Source organism: Coffea eugenioides, chromosome 5 (assembly GCF_003713205.1).
Source record: "Coffea eugenioides isolate CCC68of chromosome 5, Ceug_1.0, whole genome shotgun sequence".
Classification (NCBI taxonomy): domain Eukaryota; kingdom Viridiplantae; phylum Streptophyta; class Magnoliopsida; order Gentianales; family Rubiaceae; genus Coffea; species Coffea eugenioides.
Genome location: NC_040039.1, coordinates 41,460,691 through 41,484,915, shown reverse-complemented (window position 1 = coordinate 41,484,915; position 24,225 = coordinate 41,460,691). Strand labels below are relative to the sequence as shown.

Below are 24,225 nucleotides of genomic sequence, written 5' to 3'. Positions count from 1 at the left end.
GTTATTTGGACTCTTGGTAACTTCCTTAACTTTGAGATCAAGTGTTTTTTTTTCAAAAATGTTCAAGGCCGCAGCTTTGATGATCTTAATTTCTTCTTCAACGGAATCAAATGAGATTGAAGAAGAATCTAGAATGTCTCCAACCAACAAGGAGTCGATAAGAAATTCTACCTTGTATGCCACCTCAACAACACGATCCTAAAGTGCTTGAAGCTCCCGATCTTCATTGTGCAATTCCACAATTCTTCCCAAGAAGAAGCGTAAGTAAACAAGTTCTTCATGGATTGCATGAATTGGATAGTTTGAAAGAGCAACTGAATGGGCATCTGGATTTGTCAAATCTTCCATATATTTTAGAAGAAAATCGATAAATCCCAACTCATTAGTCCTAGGAAACTTGGATGACGGTGATGTTTCTGGATATTTCTCTGCAACTATTGCCTTGATAAGCTTTATTCTTTTCAAGAAATGATGAAAAGACTGAAGATCCATTTGCTTGACATATCCATCTTTAATTACACTGAGAGAAAGGGAAAAAATAACAAGTCCTGCATCACAGAGCAAGAGTCCAGTAAGATCTCTCATTTTCTCATCAAAATTGTTGGGGTTCTCCTTGAGAATGATTCTCAAGGATCTCAGCCCGTCATAAAGCATTTTCAATCGATCCTTCAAAGAAATCATAATACAAGTTCCAGTCTTTAGTATCTCCCAAAGATAGACTAGGAGAGAATCGATGAAGTCTCTGAATATGTTCTCATCTTTTTCCTTGTATGGTTGTCGTGATAACTTTGAAGAAATCAGGGCCTGGACACATGTCTTATGGACTTCGGGTTCTGCAAAAATGATCTTCTGCAGCAGGTCCCGAATAGGATTGTCACGTGACATGGACGACTTAGAGAACAACACTCCATTGTTGCATGCTGCATTGACGGCAACAGATTTAATGTGAGTCAATAAAGGTCCCAATTGCCTATCTTCGAAGCCATGAAGTGTAAGAAAACAGACGAAGTTTTTCAAGAATGTCAGCTTCTCTGCAAAGTCTTCGGATAGTTCTGCATAACCTGCATAGAGTGCCTGGTTCTCTGCAAAATAAACAATGTACCGAGGGCTCTCCAGAAGAGAGTCCATGATATCCATTAGGTCATCTTTCTTCACCAGGGACTTGCTAGACAGGCTTGTCCAGTACTCTAAATCCTTGATTTCTTCTACGAGAGATGACGCTTCTTCTTCTAGATCATCGGGATATGGGCCGCAAGTTCCATACGATATCCATCTTCCACACTAGTAAGATAGAACTTGTGAATCGCATGTCCCCGTTTGGAAATGTAATCTTTCATCCTAACAACCAGTGCTCCTAAATTTGCGACGTCATCATCGCCCCACTTTCTCACGCATAGTAGAAATGTTCTGAAAATTCCTAGATATATTTTTAATGACATCATTTCAAAGAGCTCGCACTCCCAATCTGAAGTTTTAGGACACAGGTTCTCCAGCAACTGCAGATCATCCAAGACGGCTGAAATGCAAGTAAGACAACTGGAGGCCATTTAACAAAAGGAAGATGAGATAAATTTAGAGATGAAACAAGTCAACGAATATGGCTAGGAATGATGAAAAAAAGTTCTAGAGAACTCTCTTTCAGAAACTAGGATAGCTCGAGGTTTTTGAGAGGATTTGTGTACAGTCGTCCAATATAGAGGTTGTTTAGTTATGAGCTGGTAAAGAGCTGGTGCTGGAATTGGTGGGATAATTTGGGGAAAATTCTAAAATTGTGATGGAAAAAATAAGTTATTCTACAAGGGGGGCCATTTTTGAGTTTAGTTCTAGCATTAGGGTCTTCGCATTTGTGAAATGCGAGTTCATTGACATCGCATTTCACAAATGCGAGGTTCTTGTTCCCGAAAAAGATGAGAAATGTTGTGCGAAAAAGAAAAACGACAACACAAAACTCGCATGTGTGGAATGCGAGGTGAGGTACCTCGCATTCGTGAAATGCGAGGTGAGGTACCTCGCATTCGACAAATGCGAGATACTCAGTCTGAAACCCAATTCAAATATGTCTCGTAGCCGGCAGAAATTGGAGGTCACTTTCTCGTCTCCTTTGCTGAGGTAGTCAGTGCTCCAAGCATCTCAGTTCTCCGCCATTGCCATTGTAGACGAAATCGCTCACATCTCGGCAGAGGAAATCCCTCACATCTTTGTCGTCGGAAGCTGTCCGCTGAAACCAAGCTGTCCCATTTCTGCCAAGCTGTCTGGAATCCGTGCATCTCCCCCCCTCCCTCCCAATTTGCCAGAAGAGGTATGAATTTATCTTTTTTTTTTGTTTCTTAGTTTGTTTGTTGTTTCCAGAGGATTTTTGTTTCGCTGAATTGAGCTGGCTGTTCTGTTTTGGCAATCTATTAATCGTTCATGTTCTTTCGGTTTGACTCGCATTAGCTTGCCATGCCTTAGCCTGACAATTAGTTTGGAAAAGGGAGAAAAAGTTTGGAAAATCGCAGTTTCTGCAATTAGTGCAGAGAAAGAAAGATCCGAGCTCGGATCGAAGTTAATCCAGAAGGATCCGACATCGGATCCAAGAAACGAGCTCGGATCCTAGTAAACCCGGTCGGATCCGAGGGATCGTCTGTGTTCCTGGTGAGACCGATCCGAGGCTTATAGGATCCGAGGACTTCAACAACCGATCCGAGCACGGATCGGTTCGCGATATGTCTGAAACCGAGGGCTCGGTTCCTCATTTTTCCAGTTTTCCTCTTCCCTCTTCTCACCGAAACCCTAATTTTCCATTTCATCCATAAAACTTCCAATTTTTCACAAAAAAACCTTCCCTAAGCTCTTGTGAGCATTAAAAAAAGTAATTACACTTTTAAGGGGAGATTCTATCAAATTTTTTTTAAAAAAAAGTAATGACAATGTGTAATTGTTAATCATAATAAATATATATATTTTTCAAAATATATATAATAAAAAGTAATTTGTTCAAAATATATATATCTATTATGAATAATAAATTACAATAAACAAATAAAATTTGGAAATGATTATTATGCTGGATCTTTATTTTTGCATTTATAGCAAATTATATGTTGTACTCTATAAGAAAAATAATCATGTAATAATCGTTTGATAAAGGGTTAAATGCAAAAAACCCTTATAAACTATTTACCCAGTTACAGTTTATCCCTAAACTATAATAATAGGCATTTTTGCCGTCTTGAATGATATGTTTGGAAAAATTTACCCCTTTTAATGTATCATATTTGTTAATTTTCTTTTTAAATTATTCCTTTTTTTCTTTAAACAATAGTTTAAATAAGTAGACTAGATTAGTCAAAATTTGTTTATTTCTTAATTTCGTAGGTCAATATTTTATACAAAAAAATGTATGTGAGTAAAAGATTTTTTTCCCAAATGTTGAATTCAATGTCATTTAATAATTTTAACTTTTCAAATATATAATAACAAAATAGAGAAATTGATTAATCAGTTGTTAGTAGTATCAATAACAAAAAAAATAAACTACTACTGTTGTTCATTATTATTTTGTATTTCACTACAAATAATAATTGTTAACTTTTCTTTCTTATGTGGTATATAATATGTTGCTTTTATTATAAGTAGTTGAGGAACTACGAATTCTTAATTAGTTTATAGGTACTTAAATTATTGAATTACTAGATTAATACACTTTACAAAAATTGTTGACTTACTACATTAATACACTTTACATGGTTTTGTACTACTAATTCTAATTTATTTTTTCCAACATAGGGATTGTTTTCTTTGATATGTCTATAGAAAGACCTCTGCGAGTATCCCTTTATTGGGGAGGTAAAATACACTATGAAGATGGGTCAATTTGTTATTTGCCTCGTACCTCCAACCGTACATTCTCATTACGGCATAGAATTGGATATGATGAGTTGGTGGATAGAATTTATCAATACATGGGGGTCGATAGGGGGCTGTTCAAGTTGAATTTATTTCTCCGCCAACCTTGTTGCCGTACTTCTTATAATGTCTCTCAAGTGATGGATGATGAAACTCTGGAGATAATGTATGATGTCTGGAACGAAATTGTCCCATACATCGCTGAACTTTATATCAAGAAGGAGGAAATAGTCCAAAATCCTCGAATCAGTAGCACATTCATTCCACCAACTACCAATATTGGTCCGATGATGTCGCTTGTCCATGCATGCATGGATCCAACTAGGTATCGATCCTACTCTAGTACAGTGGTACCAGAGACAGCATCGGTATCACAACTACCTCATAGGGATTGTGTTAGGGACTTGGTAGAGCCACGGTTCACGTCAGGCTTAAGGACGGATGTTGAATATGTTCAAGGCCTTGACTCGATTCAAAGTTTTGGAGACCCCGTATCGCCGAATCATGTGCCTTCTTATGGCTTCGATTCGACTGCCGGTCCAAGTCATTGTAACACATTGGTAGATAATGATTTGGAAAATGATGTAGAAGATGTGGAAGAATCTGAGTCGGTAGATGTGTCAGGTAGTGACTCAGATGGCGAAAATGAAAGACGTGGAGTCCACCAGGATCTTAGGAACCAACAGCCCTTTGCTGCATCTGCCAACCCAATGTATGCTCCACGAGGATTCGAATTCTTCTCTAACCTTGGAAATATAGATGATGACGACCAACTCACTGATGAAAGTGAGTTGGAGCGTATTGTGACATTTAGTGAGGATAATAATCACATATGTCTACATATGAGATTTGAGAGCAAACAACAGCTGAGCAGGGCTATTAGAATGTGGTCTATCAATCATAATAGGGAGTTCAGGGTTGTTGAAAGCAAGAGTAATACTTGGGTTGCCAAATGTAAATTTGCATTTGAAAGGAGCACCACCACTGCGGTCGACGTATCGTATCCTCCATGCGACTGGTCAGTCCGAGCAGTGAAAAAAAAGACTCATGGATTGTGGCAAATAACCAAATGGGTCAACGACCATAATTGTGTTGGTGATTTGATGAGTAATAGCAATGCTAGTCTTACATCTTCGGTTATTGCTAGACACATAGTTCGTAGTATTGAAGATGATCATGGATTTAAAGTAAAGAATATAGTAAGCCATGTTAAGGAAGTTTTGAAGGTGGATGTCTCTTATAAAAAGGCTTGGTACGGCAGACGCAAAGCAATTGAACTTATATTCGGTTCTTGGGATGCCAATTTTGCTGAACTACCGAAATATGTTGATGCACTTATGCAGTCAAATCAGGGATCTGTGATCAGGTGGTTGCACCATTCTGATAGTACGGATCGTGTGAAAACATTTAAGTATGTCTTCTGAGCTTTTGGACCGGCTATTGATGCATTTCACATGTGTCGACCGGTTATATGTGTTAATGGCACTCATTTGCGGGGCGAATATAAAGGCAAACTACTTGTTGCAGTTACGCAAGATGCCAACAACAAGATTATTTCGCTAGCCTATGCCATTGTCGACGAAGAAACTATTTCTAGTTGGTCTTGGTTCATGGAACAACTAAGATACAATGTGGCCCGTGATCGGTATCCTATTTGTGTTATTTCGGATCGGCATAATGGTATCATCCATGCCATGACACATTATGACTATTGGCAAGAACCTTTGGCCTTTCATAGATTTTGCCTACGACACGTTAGGAGTAACCTAATGACTCACTTCAAAGGCTTGCACCTTAGAAGGTTATGTTGGGCAATGGGAAAAGCCAGACAATTGCGCAAGTGGCGGGCATTCAAACGAGAATTGAGGAACATGTTTCCAGATGCATGGACTTATCTGTCTAACATTGGAGCTGAGAAGTGGTGTCTAACACATGACGGTGAGAACCGTTGGGGTATTCTTACAACCAACATTTCCGAAAGTTATAATAATGTACTTAGAGGAGCACGTCATTTGCCTATCCGGGCTTGTATTGATATGACATTTCATCGGACAGTTGAGTTGTTTAAAACAAGAAGAGAGGATGCTAGACATTGTCGTAATCCATTTCCTCCAAAGATATGGCGGCGGTTTAAGAATTCGAACCTGAAAGCGGGAATTCACAGGGTTGTTGAGTTCGATGGCTCATCGGGGGTGTACAAAGTTGTGACTGGCAGACGTGTGGATGGCAAAGGGGGTAATACACAAACGGTCAAGTATTTTGATAAAACATGCTCTTGTGGTAAGTAGCAGTGCTACAGACTTCCCTGTTCGCACTCCTTGGCCGTGTGCAGGCACCGAGGTGATAATCCTGGAGCACTTGTAGATCCCCAATTTACAAAAAGGCGGTGGGCGGTGCAGTATTCAGGAAAGTTTAACCCTTTGTCACATCCGGATACTTGGCTCCAACCAGATTGGGAGTTACGGGCAGATAGTAGTAAATGTGTTGCACGTCGGGTTGGAAGGGTACGAACTAGAAGAATTCGGAATGAGATGGATGAGAGAGACCCAGAGGAGCCAAGAAGATGTACAAATTGTCATCAATCGGGTCATAATAGAAGAAATTGTCCAAATTTTAGAGCTTGATATCATCCGTTTTAGGGATAGGAACCGGTGTACTATGATATCTGTAATTTTTTGGATTATGGAATTAATATGATTTATGACATACATGTTGTTGATCAATGTTTTACTCGTTATATTTTTGTGTCATTTTTAGCAGCTCTGTATTTAAAGTGTTGCATTAGTTTATAAACTTCAATTCCACTATTCAAATGTGTGTAGGCTTATATATTACATAATATATTTGCAGCTATTGTTGTCAGTAGTATGGCCGAAATTCCTACACATGCAGCCCTGCATCCGGGCCCATTTGTGTATGATATTATCTAAGCAGACACTGCTCACCGGGCTCGGTCTATATTTGACGGGCACATTCTAGGTGATCAGCTTGATGTCAGACGATGTGATAGGCATTTTTGGGATCATACACCTATCCCTGAGACTGTTCGGCATTATATTCGATTGGCTGGCTTTGAAGGGGTGCTTGACTGTGGATATATGATGCTCGATCATGCCTTGATCACTAGTTTAGTGGAGCGATGGCGGCCCGAGACTCATACATTTCATCTCCCCGTTGGCGAGACTACAGTTACCTTACAGGATGTTGAGGTTCTGTGGGGTCTACCCATAGATGGTTCTCTAGTTATAGGGATAGATACATCTCATAGTGTTCAGGAATGGATGAATTTATGTGAGGAGCTGCTTGGTTTTTCTCCAATGATGTCAGATTTTGATGAGCAACGGCTCAAATTGAGGTGTTTATCTAGAATATTAGATACAGGGTTGGCACCCGATGCTTCGGATGTCCAATGTAGACAGCGGGCCCGCGTATACCTGCTCCTGATATTAGGCGGTCATTTATTATCAGATAAATCCGGTAATAAAGTTTTGCTGTTGTATATGCCATTACTACGAGATTTGGAAACTGTTGAGCAATATAGTTGGGGTAGTGCGATATTAGCAACTCTGTATCGATCATTGTATAGCGCCACATCTCCCTCTAGATCGTCCATTGCGGGACCATTACTGTTGCTTCAGGTACATTTGTCTCATTCAACGTGTCCAAATTTAACTATATAATTATTAGATGGTCAATTAATATATTCAAATACAATTTAATCACAGCTATGGGTATGGGAACGTATACCAACAATGCGCCCTGATCGAGTGCATCCGTTAGAGCACTATTCTGGTCCATATGGAGTTCGGTATGTATATCAAATATATTTCTATAATACTAATACAAATCAATTGACGCCTTTAAGACATTCGATGCACACATTCGTTCCCGCAGGTGGAATGTCCAATTTGATGTCCATAGAGTGGCAAAACATGTTGTATCTATATTCCGAAATCAGTTGACGGGGTTACGTGCCCGAGAGATACACTAACATCCTTTGATGCTCTTGTGATTGACTTTGCCGTTACATTTGAGTAAGTTGCTTAAAATTAGGGTCATGTGTTGGTTGAAGGTTATGTCATTGAATAATTATTGGTCTTGCAGTTCATATGGCAGCCATACTCGGACGATATTCTCGCTTCTCTGCCTGCATATTGTACTGCAGGACGCTGCATTTGGAGATCTGTCACGTATCTCATATGTTGGGAAGTTGTCGAGCCACATCTTCCGAATCGGGTTATGAGACAGTTCGGATATCATCAGCCCGTGCCTGATCTAAGATTGACCGAAAATCAACAGGCACTGCATTCTCTTGATCATCGTGGCAAGGGGAACCAAGACTGGATAACTTCACATGGAGTTTATGTTGAGGTGTGGACTGATCGTCATTCACATGTGGAAGATGGTGTTGTAGCTGAAGATCCTACATATCCATCCGAAAAGTATCGTCAGTGGTATCGCGAGCGGACAGTGCTATATATTTCAAATCCTACTAGGCAGCGCATTTTTTCGGAGGGCTTTCAGGGTGATAGCGCCAGAACACAATATCTGGTAAGTTTTCCTTACAACTAGTGAAATAGATTCCCGGACAAGTTGTCGATATAGATTTAACTCTATTAATCCTTATTAATCCCAATATTTGCACTCCAGATGGATGCTATGACTCAGGTGTATTACATGGCAGAGACCTCTCTAACACAGAGTGACGAACAGCACGCGAATTATTTTAATGCAATGAAGGATTTTGCATCCATGACATTAGAAACTGTAGGGGAGTCATCCCGACTTGCATTTCGCCCTCCACGAGTGCCACAGCAAATTTCACAGCCAACCGACCCCCGTCGCGTTGAAAGAGCTCCTAGGAATGTATTCGGAGGTCAGCATAGCGGTGGACGCCGTCGTAGATTCCGATCACCAGAACCCAATAACCAAACTGGATTTGAGGGAAGGTCACAGGCTACTGAGCACCAGGGCACCTCTACGGGACCTATTGGTCATTCTAGGTCCCCAGTACCTATGGAGGAGTTTACACCCAATACAGACGAGTATCATGGCAGTGGTGAAATATATGTGGGAGGTATAGATGCAGGCCAAAGTACCCAAGCACTTGATGCTAGACTTGAGTCACAGATTACGCAAGTCGATATAGTGATGCCAACCCAGCCACGTCGCACACAAAGAGTACACAAACGCAGAGGATGTGGCACTCATGAAAAACTTGGACATCATTGATATTCAAAACTCTAATTGTGTGCTCGTGTTATGAATATTATTCTAAGTGTAGGGGAGAAAAATGTGTGGGACTTGTAGTAGTTTTATGTTTTGTATTTGGACACTATGTCGGAAATATTGTTTAGATTAAATGTTGTCTATTTTGGATTTGCTGGCAGGGAGTTTAGTCCACTTTTAAGAGGAGATTCTGTCAAATTTTTTTCAAAAGATAGTAGATGTATATATATAAACATATATATACATATATATATATTCATGGAGCATATACAATGTGGATTTGATGAATGCTGAAGTGAGTTTCGGTGATAACATGTTTATAATTGCTCATGGACTTGTTCGATGTGCATTCGATGCCTAAAGGTGTCATTTTGGTGTAAATGTGTAAAAATGATCAAAGAACCTCACCCCTTGATTTGCAATGTGGATATGTTTGATGTGTTTTGATAGGTTGATATTGTATTTTTTGGTATATTACACTTGCGTGGGTATTGAGATTTGATGAACAGGTTGTCAAATGTATATTTCCAAATTTGGTGAAAATGGGAGAAAAAGTTTGGAAAAAATTGCAGTTTCTGCAAATAATGCAGAAACGAGGCGATCCGAGCTCGGATCAAAAAACCCAGAAAGGATCCGCGCACGGATCATTGGAACCCAATAGCTAAAATATAGAATACGACCTCGGATCCAACAAAATTATGATAGATCCGAGGGCTCGTCTGAACTACCGGAATAGGTGATCCGAGCCCTTTCGAATCCGAGGGATGATAAAAAAGATCCGACCTCGGATTTGTCGAACTCAATGTCTGAACATTGTGTATACGACCTCGGATCCAACACAACTCAGTTAGATTCGAGGGCTCGTCTGAACTACCGGAATAGATGATCCGAGCCATGTCGGATCCGAGGGATGATAGAACAGATCCGACCTCGGATTTTTGAACTCAATAGCTGAAAATTGTGAATACGACCTCGGATCCAACAAAACTCAGTTAGATCCGACCTCGGATCTATTCGCGATATGAACCAACCCGCGGGCTCGGTTCCTCATTTTCCAGTTTTCTCTCTTCTCTCTCACCGAAACCCTTCCCCACCCTCACCAATCTTCCATTTCGACCAATTATCATCTGATTTTTCATCATAAAACCATCTCCGAACCTCTTTTGAGCTTAAACCCTGAGTTTTCTCGAATCAAAAACATAAATTTGAGGTGTTCTGATCTTCAACAAAAACTGAGGGCCGAAATCCATTTGTTCAATTTGGGGACTAACTTGGGCTGTTTATGTTTCACTTTTGGCATCTTTATCATCTTCCACCATCATTGAACACAGTTGAGGTAACAATTTGCAACTTTATTTGCAATTTAACAACTACCAGTTTTCTATATTCGGATAATTTCCAGTGTACTATGCATTCTGGTAATTGTTTAATTGTTGCAAATTTTATTTACAATTGTGCTACATTATGCTTAAATAGATTGTTTCAACTATTTTAATTCTCGAAATTTGTGGATTTGGTATTATTGTGTAGCTTTTCCTTCTTCATTTTTAGGTTTATGCACATGAACTCTTAAATGCATGAACTTACTTCTCTATGTCAACTACTTGTAAGCTTAAAATTTCCAGTGGTACGAAATTGTTATTATCTCCCTCTGTTTGTTTATTTTTCTAAACTTTTAAGCTTAAGCATGTGAAATTTTTTATTGAACATTCCTTGTTCTTAGAGATAATTGGCACTCAATCAGAAGAATGCTAGCTCATTAGTTCTTATTTTGGTATTAATTAATAGTCCTTTTCACTTGGAGATTATACTCTATTGTTGAAATATGCATCAATTCTCATGAGATTGGACTTTTAAATGAGCTTCTAATTGAAAGATGGGATTCACAAATTCGGAAAGTGGATTGTTCAAACCATGTGTTGACAATGGGGATTGAAATTCATATCATCCATGCCCACCACTGTATCTAAAATGATTTAAGCAGGTTCTGTGCTTGTTTTTTGGTACAGCTGGTAGGAAGTTTAGCCCTTTTTCAAGGGGAAACTTTGCCGAAATTTTCTTAACTCATTAAGACAATTGTGTTTGTTATGTTTTGTATTGCGCTTCTAATTTGTGTTGAATCTTGTTTGTAATCCAGGTATCATGACTCGCACACGAAGGGCAGTGATTCGCACTCCTACACCTTCATCGAGTGAGGAACATACATTCTCTTTACAGGAGGAGTCGCCTGAAGAGGAATCTCCTTCTCCTCAGTCCCCACCTCGTTCTAGGCGTAAGACGGCATCTACCAGCCGTGCCGAGCCACCTCCGGACTACGATACCACACGTTTCACATGAATTGAGAATCAGCAGTGGTACGAAGCTGATAGAACGGTTATTTGGCGTATTTTGCACTACTATCTTGTCCTAATTTTGGCTATTCACGGTACTAAGAATTGGAATTTCACTCATATTCGATATTTGTGTGAATTGTAGGTGGTAGGCATGAAAAATGATCTCGTGGGGTGAATTTCCAGAAGACTTACCATTCCAAGGCGTGGCCACGCCTTGGAAGGTGGACGAAACCGAAAGACGGACCGTGGTCCACGTGAACCCGGAGCGTGGGATCAGAACTCTGGAGACAACACTAGGCTTTGCACCAGACGTTTCCTTCTTTGACTCTTCTTGGACGGCGGCTATAAAAAGAAAAGGACAAAGCAAGATTGGGGGGCATCTACTTTTTAGACTTAGTTTTCTTTTCCAAGGTTTGTCCGCGGTCAGACGCTTTTGACTGGGGTTTGTGGCTTTCTTCAGCCGCAACTTAGACTAGCTTAGGAGTGGACCTTTTCAATCTTTTGCTGTAAACGCCTTTGACGTTCGCTTTTGATTTGCTGCAATTTTCCATCGCTGTTATCCCTTTTCTTGACTCTGCTCCAGGAGCGACCGAGTATAAGAAAATGAACCAAGGGAATTTCCCATTTGTTCCTTAGTTAATTCGCATCGCTCCGCTCCTTGGAATTAATTGTTTGGATGTTTGCGTGGATGAAATCAATTAAATCGCGTGAGCTTGACATGATGAGGAGCGGCTAATTTTCTCCTCTGCCCAAAGGGTGACGCGAGGGCGCGGTCCATCACACCTGTGAGATCTAATCAATCTTTCATTATTTCTTCCAATTTATTACTATTCGTGCATTTCCTGAATTAATTGTTCATGGGTATTTGATTAATTGAATATCAACGGCCGGGTATTTGATTTAATTTAATAGCCTACTGCCACGTTAATTAAATAGAATCCGTAATTGTTCATTTAGTTGACACCCCGTGGCAACCACCATAATTGGCTTTATGATGGGGAAATGCAAGATCTAATTTAAATAAACCCTCTTAGCGTGTTTATTGGTTAGGGTTGGGTTCTTCTAGCTTTAATGCAATTGGGTAATTAAATTCCTACGGTCGTACCTAGGGTTGTTATCTGGTTAGAGAAGCAGTCAATGGTCGTACCTTGACTGTCGAAAAAGTAAGGAAGAGCTGGTTGTCAGAGCTTATTGATGGCTATAACCAACCTAGTGATAAATGGATGAAATATCTTTGCATCGATGAGCATTTATTTGGACCGTGCCTGAGCAGTTGATCCTTTGGGTAGAACTTTTATTAATTGCTATTTTTAGTGAATTGTGCTTTGTGAGTTAGTTTTGAATTTTGTTTGTTTTATTTTATTTTATTTTTGTTTGCCTCCCATTGAAAATCCCCCAATTTCGTTCTACTAATTTGGAAAGAAATAATTTCCTACCTGCTCCCTGTGGAATCGACCCTACTTGCCATTGTACGCAAAATTAGTATTCTTATAGACAAACCCGGTATATCGGATCAAGCAAACTCTTCGGGAACAGGGTGAATCAAGTAACCCATTGCACACCTAGGGTCCCTGCTCCAGTACTTGGATTTGTTCTATAATTATTTAATTGAGGTGGTAATTAGGACTTTTTAGTAATTATTATTGTACAGGTTCGGCACCTGTCAATTTTTGGCGCCGTTGCCGGGGAGCTGGTGTTTGGATTATTTATTTCTTTTCAAATTCAGTTTTTGTTTTATTTTTATTTTATTCTATTCTTCTTGGTACTTTTGCTGGTTTATGCCCCGTTCTTCTCGCACAGGTGAATTAGTATACGATCCTGAGGTTGAGAAGGCAGCGCGTAGGCGGAGGCAAGAGACCAAGAGGCAAAAAGAAGGGCACTTATTTGCTGCAAACGAGTCAGCGGAAGACGAAATAAGCATGGCCAACAACCAAACATTGAGGGAGCTGGCTGCCCCGGAGCTGACTCACCAGCCCTTATGCATCACATTCCCCGCTTTGGCTGAGAATACCGCTTTCGAATTGAAGTCGGGGTTGATTCAACTCTTACCCTCTTTCCATGGTCTCTCTGGCGAAGAACCCCACAAGCACGTAAAGGAGTTCGAGGTGGTCTGCTCTAGTATGAAACCTCCTGGGGTCACTGAAGAGCAAATTAGACTGAGAGCCTTCCCGTTCTCTCTCAAAGATGCAGCTAAAGATTGGCTGTACTACCTACCAGCAGGTAGTATTACCACATGGGCGCAGCTGAAAAAGAAATTCTTGGAAAAATTCTTCCCTGCATCCCGGGCTGCGAGTTTGAGGAAGGAGATCTGCGGCATTAAACAATACCCCGGTGAGTCCTTGTACGAATACTGGGAAAGGTTTAACAAGTTGTGCACTAGATGCCCGCAGCATCAAATTAGTGAGCAACTGTTAATCCAATACTTCTACGAAGGGCTCCAATCAACCGATAGGAGTATCATCGACGCTGCAAGTGGGGGAGCACTGGCAAACAAGACACCAAGGGAAGCGTGGGAGCTCATCGAAGCCATGGCAGAGAACTCCCAGCAATTTGGCTCCCGTGAGAGCAACCCTCCCCGTAGAGTCAACGAGGTAGAGACTTCATCCTTACAGCAGCAACTGTCAGAATTGACGTCAGTTGTTAGGCAATTAGCCATGAGAGACGCGCCGCGAGCGAAGGTGTGTGGAATATGCACTAGCATGGACCATTGCACAGACTCGTGCCCCATTTTGCAAGAGGACGGGGCGGAACAGGTAAACATGGCCGGAGGCGTGCCCGCGCCCCGCAGGCAGTACGACCCATACTCCAATACGTACAATCCGGGCTGGAGGGACCATCCCAATCTCAGTTATGGGAACAGGCAACAAAATGCATTTCCAAATCGTCCACCAGGATTCCACCAGCCATGGCAACCAAAATCGCAACCCTCGTCCTCCAACTCAGGAAGTTCTCTGGAGGACCTAGTCAAAAACCTGGCCACGACTACTACCAACCTGGCCACGACTACTACCCAGCTTCAACAGGAGATCAGATCCTTAGCCGCGAATACCGCGCAGCTCCAGCAGGACACCAAAGCTGACAAGAAGGACCAAGACGTTCGAATAAGCCAACTGGCAACTGCCATCAACCGCTTGGAGTCCCACGTTTATGGGAAACTACCATCGCAACCCGAGGTAAATCCCAGAAATGTAAGTGCCATGACGCTGAGGAGTGGCAAGGAACTGGAAGGGCCTAAAGTGGAAAGTTCAAAAAGTAAAAATGAAGAGGAGATAGAGAAGGAAATTGAAGAGGAAAGGCGTATTCGCAAGGATCCTAAGGTAACCTTCACTCCTCCGCCCACTATTAAATCTAACTTACCTCCTTTTCCTTGCAGGCTGGAGAAGACAAAAAAGGTAGAGAAGGAAAAAGAGCTTTTAGATGTGTTCCGAAAAGTGGAGATTAACATCCCTTTACTGGATGCAATCAAGCAGATACCGAAATACGCTAAATTTCTCAAGGATCTGTGCACCCATAAGAGGAAACTGAGAGGGGACGAAAGAATAGCGGTGGGAGAGAATGTGTCAGCAATGCTCCAAAGAAAGCTTCCACCCAAGTGCGGAGATCCAGGTATGTTCACGATCCCCTGTAAGATCGGGAATACACCGATCAGGAAAGCAATGTTAGATTTAGGGGCGTCAATCAATGTGATGCCAAAGACCATTTTTGCTTCTCTAAATCTTGGGCCACTTAAAGAAACAGCCATCATAATCCAACTAGCTGATCGCACAAATGCATATCCAGAGGGGCTAGTTGAGGATGTCTTGGTTCAGGTAAATGAATTGGTCTTTCCTGCAGATTTTTATATCTTGGACATGGGAGATGAAAAATCATTAAACCCTTCACCTATCTTGTTAGGTAGACCATTTCTTAGCACTGCCAGAACTAAAATAGATGTGAATGAGGGTACTTTGTCAATGGAATTTGATGATGAAACTGTGAATTTCAATATTTTTTATGCGATGAAGTATCCAGAGGAATCTAACTCGGTCTTTGCTGTGAGCGCTATTGAGCCTTTTGTGCAGGAAACTTTTGAATTAGATGGCAAAGACGCATTGGAAGTGGCTCTAATCAAGCATCTGGAGTTGGGTGTAACTCTTGATGTGGACCTAAGGGAAGATTTGCTCCATGCTGTTGAAGCCTTACACTCACTTCCACCCGTATCCCCAAGGTATGAGCTTACTTCTCTTTTTGTGCCAGAGGCTCAGACAAAGTTGCTCCCTTCAGTTGTGCAGGCACCGGAGTTAGAACTAAAGCCTCTCCCGAAGCATCTAAAGTACGCATTCCTAGGAGACCGGGAGACACTTCCGGTGATCATCTCTGCACACCTATCTCCAAGTCAAGAGGACAGACTGGTGCGAATCCTTAGGGAACATAAGGAGGCAATTGGGTGGAGCATAGCCGATATTAAAGGGATTAGCCCGTCCTTGTGTATGCACCGGATAAGACTCGAGGATGATGCAAGGCCAGTGAGGCAAGCACAGTGAAGATTGAACTCTCTGATGATGGAAGTTGTGAAAAAGGAGATTCTCATGCTTCTGGAGGTAGGGATCATTTTCGCTATTTCGGATAGTCCGTGGGTGAGTCCTGTCCAAGTGGTCCCGAAGAAGGCGGGGGTGACCGTGGAGGAGAACCAGGAGGGTGATATGGTCCCGGTCAGAAAAGTCACTGGCTGGCGTCAGTGCATCGACTACCGGAGGCTAAACTCCGTGACTAAAAAGGACCACTTCCCCCTCCCTTTTATTGATCAGATGGTAGAACGATTGGCAGGTCGTGTTTACTATTGCTTCTTGGATGGCTTTTCAGGTTACTTTCAGATCGCGATCGCACCAGAAGACCAGGAAAACACTACCTTCACATGCCCATTTGGCACGTTTGCCTACCGCCGAATGCCTTTCGGCCTCTGCAATGCTCCAGCGACCTTTCAAAGGTGTATGGTAAGTATTTTCTCTGAGTATGTGGAAAAAATAATCGAGGTGTTCATGGATGATTTTAGTGTGTACGGGGATAGTTTTGATGAATGTCTTGAGAATTTGGCCTTAATTCTGAAAAGATGTATAGAGACGAATTTGGTACTTAATTGGGAAAAATGTCACTTTATGGTAGATCATGGCATTGTCTTAGGGCACGTTGTGTCGGCTAAGGGAATAGAGGTAGATAAAGCTAAAATAGACCTTATTTCTACTCTACCTTACCCCGTATGTGTACGGGAAGTGCGTTCGTTTTTGGGCCATGCAGGTTTTTACAGGAGATTTATCAAAGACTTTTCAAAGATAGGAGCACCCCTGTTCAAGTTACTGCAGAAGGACGTGCCATTTGATTTCACAAATGAATGCAAGGTGGTTTTTGATAAACTGAAGGAATCATTGACATCGCCGCCTGTCATTCAACCCCCAGATTGGAGCCTTCCGTTTGAAATCATGTGCGACGCGAGTGACTATGCCGTGGGGGCCGTGTTGGGACAAAGAATTGGAAGAGCACCACACGCGATCTATTACGCGTCGAGAGCCTTAAGTGGAGCCCAACTTAATTACTCCACGACGGAGAAAGAATTATTAGCTGTTGTTTTTGCACTAGAAAAATTTAGGTCATATTTATTGGGTGCAAAAGTAATAGTTTTCTCTGATCATGCAGCCTTGAGGTACTTGCTGGCAAAGAAGGATGCTAAACCAAGGCTGATCAGGTGGATTTTGCTCCTGCAGGAGTTCGACCTAGAAATCAGGGATAAGAGCGGAGCTGAGAATCTGGTGGCTGATCATTTGAGCCGGTTGCTCACAAATCAAGAGGATCTACCGTTAAGAGAATCATTTCCTGAGGAACAATTATTAGCCATTGAGTCGTCAATACCTTGGTACGCTGACATTGTCAATTTTTTGGTAACGAATCAATTACCTGCAGGGTGGTCAAAAGCTAAAAGAGATAAGCTGAAGAGTGATGTCAAACATTACCTTTGGGATGACCCCTACCTGTGGAGGCAATGTTCGGACCAAGTGATAAGAAGGTGTGTAAGTGCCGGTGAGTTTCACTCTATTTTGACTTTTTGTCATTCGTTTGCATGTGGAGGGCATTTTGGTCCTAAGCGGACAGCTCGTAAGGTGTTGGAAAGTGGTTTTTATTGGCCTACTCTCTTCAAGGATGCATACTTGTTCTGCAAATCTTGTGATAAGTGTCAAAGGGTGGGGAATATCTCTCGTAGAGACCAAATGAGTCAAACCCCCATATTATTTGTTGAGATTTTTGATGTCTGGGGTATAGATTTCATGGGTCCCTTCCCCTCATCTTTTGGTTTCCTGTACATTATACTTGCTGTTGACTATGTTTCCAAGTGGGTGGAGGCAAAAGCCACCCGGACTAATGATTCTCGAGTGGTTGCAGATTTTATAAGATCTAACATTTTCGTCCGTTTTGGAATGCCGAGAGCCATAGTGAGTGACAGGGGCACCCATTTCTGTAATAAGACGATCACTGCTTTGTTTCGTAAGTATGGTGTGCTCCACAAAGTGTCCACTCCCTACCATCGCCAAACGAATGGTCAGGCCGAAGTATCGAATAGAGAGGTTAAGTCGATCCTGGAGAAGATGGTGAGGCCTGATAGAAAGGATTGGAGTGTGAAATTGGAGGATGCTCTATGGGCTTACCGCACCGCGTATAAAACGCCAATTGGAATGTCCCCTTACAGGTTAGTCTTTGGGAAGCCGTGCCACTTACCGGTAGAATTTGAACATAAGGCATTTTGGGCGCTCAAGCGTGTAATATGGACCTTATGGAGGCCGGAGGAAATAGAAAGCTCCAATTACAAGAGTTGGAGGAGCTAAGGAATGAAGCCTATGAGAATGCAGCAATTTATAAGGAGAAAAACAAAGTCTTTCATGACCAACAAGTCTCGAGAAAGTCATTTGTCGTTGGGCAAAAAGTCCTACTTTATCACTCGAGGCTTAGGCTTTTCCTGGTAAGTTGCGTTCCCGTTGGATTGGTCCATTTGTTGTTACTAACATTTCTCATTATGGTGCAGTGGAAATCCAAAGTCTTAAGACGGAGAAAAAGTTCGTAGTCAATGGTCATCGTTTAAAGCCTTATTATGAAGGGTTTAATAGCGAGCAAGTGGATATTCCTTGATAATCCGAAGCACAGTGGAGGTTCTATTCCTTGATAATCCAAGTGGTGGAGTCTAAACAGTTAAAAGTCATGTCTAGCCAAAGACGTTAAAGAAAGGCGCTGTTTGGGAGGCAACCCAAGAATTACAATATTAGTTGTGATCATTTTTCCTTACGTTATGATTTTTCAGTTTTATTTTAATGTTTTGATGGTTTTTGTAGTGTTGGACAGAAGAGTATGGGTTCCAAGGCGTGCCCACGCCTTGCAAAGAAAAAAAATTTGGTTTGGACATCATTTGGATGTTGTAGGCAGAAGAGTATGCTCTCCAAGGCGTGCCCACGCCTTCCAACCCTTCCGATAACGAAAGTCAAAGAAAAAGATAGCTTTTGACCACGAACCCACTTTTACACATTGCTATCTTCTTGGTTTGGTCGTGACAAGGACAAAGTCAAAGTTTCTCCACTGGTTTTTGTCTTACTTTCCATTTCAGCTCCTCCTTTTCTTCTCTTTAATACCGCAGTACGCCGCCGCCGCCTTGCATCGCCGCCACCGTCGCCCGTCGTTGTCAGCCGCCGCCGCTCGCCGACCCACCAGATCTGTGGGTCACCCACGGCCAAGCAACTCCAGCGCGCGGCCACCAGCGTGAGCGAGCACCTCGCGCAGCCTTCGCGCGCCCCTGCTCCCTTCACCCCCGCGCGCCTCAGCCCGGCAGCGCGCCACCCAGCGCGCGAGCTTCTCCCTTGCGCAGCCCAGCACCAACCTTCTTCCTCGCGCGCCTCGCCAGCACCACCCAGCGCGCGAATACCAGATCTGCGTGCGGCCTTTTTCCACTCGCAGCGCGCGGACTTCCTCCCACACTCTCGCCCGCCCGACCAGCAACCGACCGCAGCCCACTGCGCGACCTCGCCAGTCGCACACCAGCGCCCGCGACCTACTCTGCCGACCAGTCCTCTGCGCACGCGCCCAGCCTCAGCTCTCCTTCTCCGCCAATTTCTTCTTCAGCGTGGACAAAGTGAAAAAGTGGTACCCCTATTTGCCTTTCTTGTTGAACTGGTGACTTCGATTGGGAAATTTTAATTGCTGAATGTTTGCCTCCTTTTGGGTTGCTATAATTGTTGGTATTGTCGGGGGACCATTTAGTTGTTGTCTGGTTGGGAGAGTCCTCATATCTGCCTTGCATTCATTATCTATTTTGGGAAATCTGTGGGCTCTAGTGAATTTATTATTTGGAACAAGTGGTCAGTTGCTCGTTGATAGTTGCCTGTTATTGACTGATATCTTGTTTTGAGGGAAGTTGGAGTGGTCTTCTTTATTGTTGTCGGCTATTTAACAGCAGTGGGGCATTGGTTGGTGTTTGTTGACCGGTTGCTGTTTGGTGGGGACATTGTGTTCCCTCTTTGCTATTGGACTGTTGATTGTTGAATACTATTTGTTACCTGTGGTCCCGTGTCTTCTTTTGGGTAATTGATTGGCTGTCCCCGGGCTGCTTTACATTTCATTTCTGGGCATCCGAATGCCTCCAAAGACGGCGACAACTGCTGGGCCGTCCGGGTCCCAACCTCGCAAGAGGCGAGCCCCGGTTCAACCCACCATTCGGTCTCGTCTGGGCCTGAATAAGAGCACTATGTCTCCTGGAGGAGGGGGGAAACGGTCACTAATCTTACACAGGCACAAGTGGAGCGGTTTAATAACTTGGCAAACCGTCTTTTTACTCCTTGTAGGTGCTTTCATGCCCCGACCTTGGACCACTTGCGAATTGCACGGGAGGTTGAACAGTTATTCTCAGCCATAAGTTGGCAACAATATCTAACCATTAACTATCCTACGTTTGAGGAGCTGTGTTGTGAATTCTTCTCCACATTCGAGTTCAACAGAAATGAATTCATCACTTTGGATGAGCCGGAGGTCATTAATTTCAGATTGGGAGGTACTCAGTATGGTATGTCCATTAATGAGTTTAACCTGACTTTGGGGTTTGCTAGTGAGGACACCATTGCCTCTGGGGAATATATAAACAGTGCGTGTGACTACACCCGACCGTTCTCTACTGACTACATTGACATTTGGAGGGAGTGGTCCACGGATCGTCAAGTTTACAATCCGAGTCAGTCGAAGGCTTCCCATCTGAAGGATCCGGTCTTGAAGGTTGTCCACAAGTTCTTAGCTCACAATTTCTCGGGGCGAAAGGATACCTCCGGCACACTTACCAAGGTGGAATTCTATTTTCTTTGGTGCATGCGCAACAAGGTTCAGGTTAACTTTGGATGTTGGGTGGCCACCCAGATGGAGATGGTCATGCAAAAGCGTAATAAGCCGGTGATACTGGGATCACTCATTACTCACTTGACCATTCGAGTGGGAGTGCTTGATCTGGACAAGGAGCACAACTACACTCTAGCTCGAGAAAATGAACCCCTGGATTTGCGTAGCTTGGAGAGAATGGGGGTTATTTTCAAAGTGGGCGATGTTTATCAGTTTACGCCTCCTGGTGAGGGCGGGCCGCGGCCTCGGGTGCCTACCACTGCACCCTCCACTGACTCGCCACCCCATCCGGACCAGGCGGGTCCGTCCTCCTCTCATCCTCCTCCTGTTGGAGACCCCCGTTACCCGGACCTCCAAGTGGGTCTTCATGAACTCAACACCCAACTGGCAAGGATAGATGGCCGGCTTATGGCGCTCCAGGTTTTCGCCCGCATTCAGGCAGAGAATCAAGCAGCTTACTATGCTCATATTGGCTTCCAGCCGCCGCATCCGCCGCCTCCTTAGGCTCCGGGCGCACCTTTTCAGTAGTCAGGGAAGTTTTCGCTCCCTCTGCCCTTGCAATTTATTTTTCTAGGTTACATTGAGGACAATGTAGGTTTTAGGTGTGGGGGGAGTGGTTTCCATTACTTTCTTTTTCATTAGTTCTTTTCATTACTTTCTTTTCCATTAGTTCTTTTGTTTTGTTACTTAAAAAAAAAAAAAAAAAAAAATTTTTGGGGCACTTGTACAGGGTGTACAGCAAATAGAAACTGCCTTGTTAGTGAAACTCCTCCAGTAGAGCACTGTGGTTATTGGTGAGTTTCGGACATTCTCTTGACACTTTACCCCCTATCCATACCTTCTTGGCCCGCCTTTCACCTGAGCCCCGTTACAACCCTATTAAAGTCCCTTTGATTTATGTGTTTAGTTCACTTTTAAAGGGTGGAGATGTGATAAATGTGCAAGCCTATGGTAATGGCATTCCGTGATGTTGAATTGAGCGTTCCTAGTATTCGTATATACTCTTTGAATTACAACATGTCCGGTGTGTTCTACTTTTGGTGATATTGTCAGGGACCCTAGATGCTTGTGTTAGTATAGACTATTACATGACCTCTGCTCTCTTGGTTGTACTTCTGAGCTCCGAAATGCTTGAGGGCAAGCATTGTCTAGGTGTGGGGGGATTTGATAGAACGGTTATTTGGCGTATTTTGCACTACTATCTTGTCCTAATTTTGGCTATTCACGGTACTAAGAATTGGAATTTCACTCATATTCGATATTTGTGTGAATTATAGGTGGTAGGCATGAAAAATGATCTCGCGGGGTGAATTTCCAGAAGACTTCCCGTTCCAAGGCGTGGCCACGCCTTAGAAGGCGGACGAAACCGAAAGCCGGACCCTGGTCCACGTGAACCGCGAGGAGCACAGGATTAAAACTCCAAAGGCTTCAATTAAAAAGCAAAGAAAGGGCCAGACGTCTTGGGCTTCTGCTTGACTTTCTTGGGCGGCGGATATAAAAAGGAAAACAAGAAGATTCAGGGGGCATCTACTTTTTAGGCTTAGTTTTCTTTTCCAAGGTTTTTTCAGCGGTCAGACGCTTTTGACTGGGGTTTGTGGCTTTCTTCAGCCGCAACTTAGACTAGCTTAGGAGTTGACCTTTTCAATCTTTTGCTGTAAACGCCTTTGACGTTCGCTTTTGATTTGCTGCAATTTTCCATCGCTGTTATCCCTTTTCTTGACTCTGCTCCAGGAGCGACCGAATATAAGAAAATGAACCAAGGGAATTTCCCATTTGTTCCTTAGTTAATTCGCATCGCTCCGCTCCTTGGAATTAATTGTTTGGATGTTTGCGTGGATGAAATCAATTAAATCGCGTGAGCTTGACATGATGAGGAGCGGCTAATTTTCTCCTCTGCCCAAAGGGTGACGCGAGGGCGCGGTCCATCACACCTGTGAGATCTAATCAATCTTTCATTATTTCTTCCAATTTATTACTATTCGTGCATTTCCTGAATTAACTGTTCATGGGTATTTGATTAATTGAATATCAACGGCCGGGTATTTGATTTAATTTAATAGCCTACTGCCACGTTAATTAAATAGAATCCGTAATTGTTCATTTAGTTGACACCCCGTGGCAACCACCATAATTGGCTTTATGATGGGGAAATGCAAGATCTAATTTAAATAAACCCTCTTAGCGTGTTTATTGGTTAGGGTTGGGTTCTTCTAGCTTTAATACAATTGGGTAATTAAATTCCTACGGTCGTACCTAGGGTTGTTATTTGGTTAGAGAAGCAGTCAATGGTCGTACCTTGACTGTCGAAAAAGTAAGGAAGAGCTGGTTGTCAGAGCTTATTGATGGCTATAACCAATCTAGTGATAAATGGATGAAATATCTTTGCATCGATGATCATTTAATTGGACCGTGCCTGCGCAGTTGATCCTTTGGGTAGAACTTTTATTAATTGCTATTTTCAGTGAATTGTGCTTTGTGAGTTAGTTTTGAATTGTGTTTGTTTTATTTTATTTTATTTTTATTTGCCTCCCAGTGAAAATCCCCCAACTTTGTTCTTCTGATTTGGAAAGAGATAATTTCCTACCTGCTCCCTGTGGATTCGACCCTACTTGCCATTGTACGCAAAATTAGTATTTTTATAGACAAACCCGGTATATCGGATCAAGCAAACTCTTCGGGAACAGGGTGAATCAAGTAACCCATTGCACACCTAGGGTCCCTGCTCCAGTACTTGAATTTGTTCTATAATTATTTAATTGAGGTGGTAATTAGGACTTTTTAGTAATTATTATTGCATAGGTTCGGCACCTGTCAGAAGCCGGTTTAGACAAAGAAATAATAGTTGAGAAGCACTTGGCGCCGGAGGTGGATGACCATTACAAGATCTCCACAGCCTTCAAGCGACTTGGTTGGGAGGACATACTCAAGTTGCCCAAGCATTACTATCCTAACCTGATTCGGGAGTTTTATGCCAATGTGGAAGACAAACAGAGCCATAGTGGCAATCTGATCGAATCCTGGGTCCGAGGCAAACGAGTGGCTCTCACTCGAGACAAAGTTGCCAGGTGGGCCAAACTCAAGGACTCAGGAGAAGATATCAAATTGACTAAGGAGTTCAAGGCACGTGACCCATGGCAAGTGGGAGAAGCTGTGGCACGTCTTAAGGGTCAATACCGTGAGCGAGGAAGTTCGAAAAAGCTCACCGTATATGCCGATTCCTTCGAGCATAGGTATCACCTGATTTTCTATCTTTTTGCCTTCAATGTGGTACCAAAACGGAGTGGAAAACGGGAGCTCCGCAACAGTGACCTATACTTCCTCGATAAAATGATGCATGTTATAGGTAATCATATGACTGGAATTCCTCTGCCCAGCATCATTA

General features: G+C 42.7%; 1 protein-coding gene across 1 annotated transcript; it reads left to right on the top strand.

Annotated features, from left to right (window-relative positions):
• The first annotated feature begins 13,369 nt into the window (after positions 1 to 13,369).
• Positions 13,370 to 15,973, top strand: LOC113771674. The gene has a single exon (XM_027316244.1). It carries the CDS (start codon positions 13,370 to 13,372, stop codon positions 15,971 to 15,973), a length of 2,604 nt encoding a protein of 867 aa, XP_027172045.1.
• Positions 15,974 to 24,225: the final 8,252 nt, after the last annotated feature.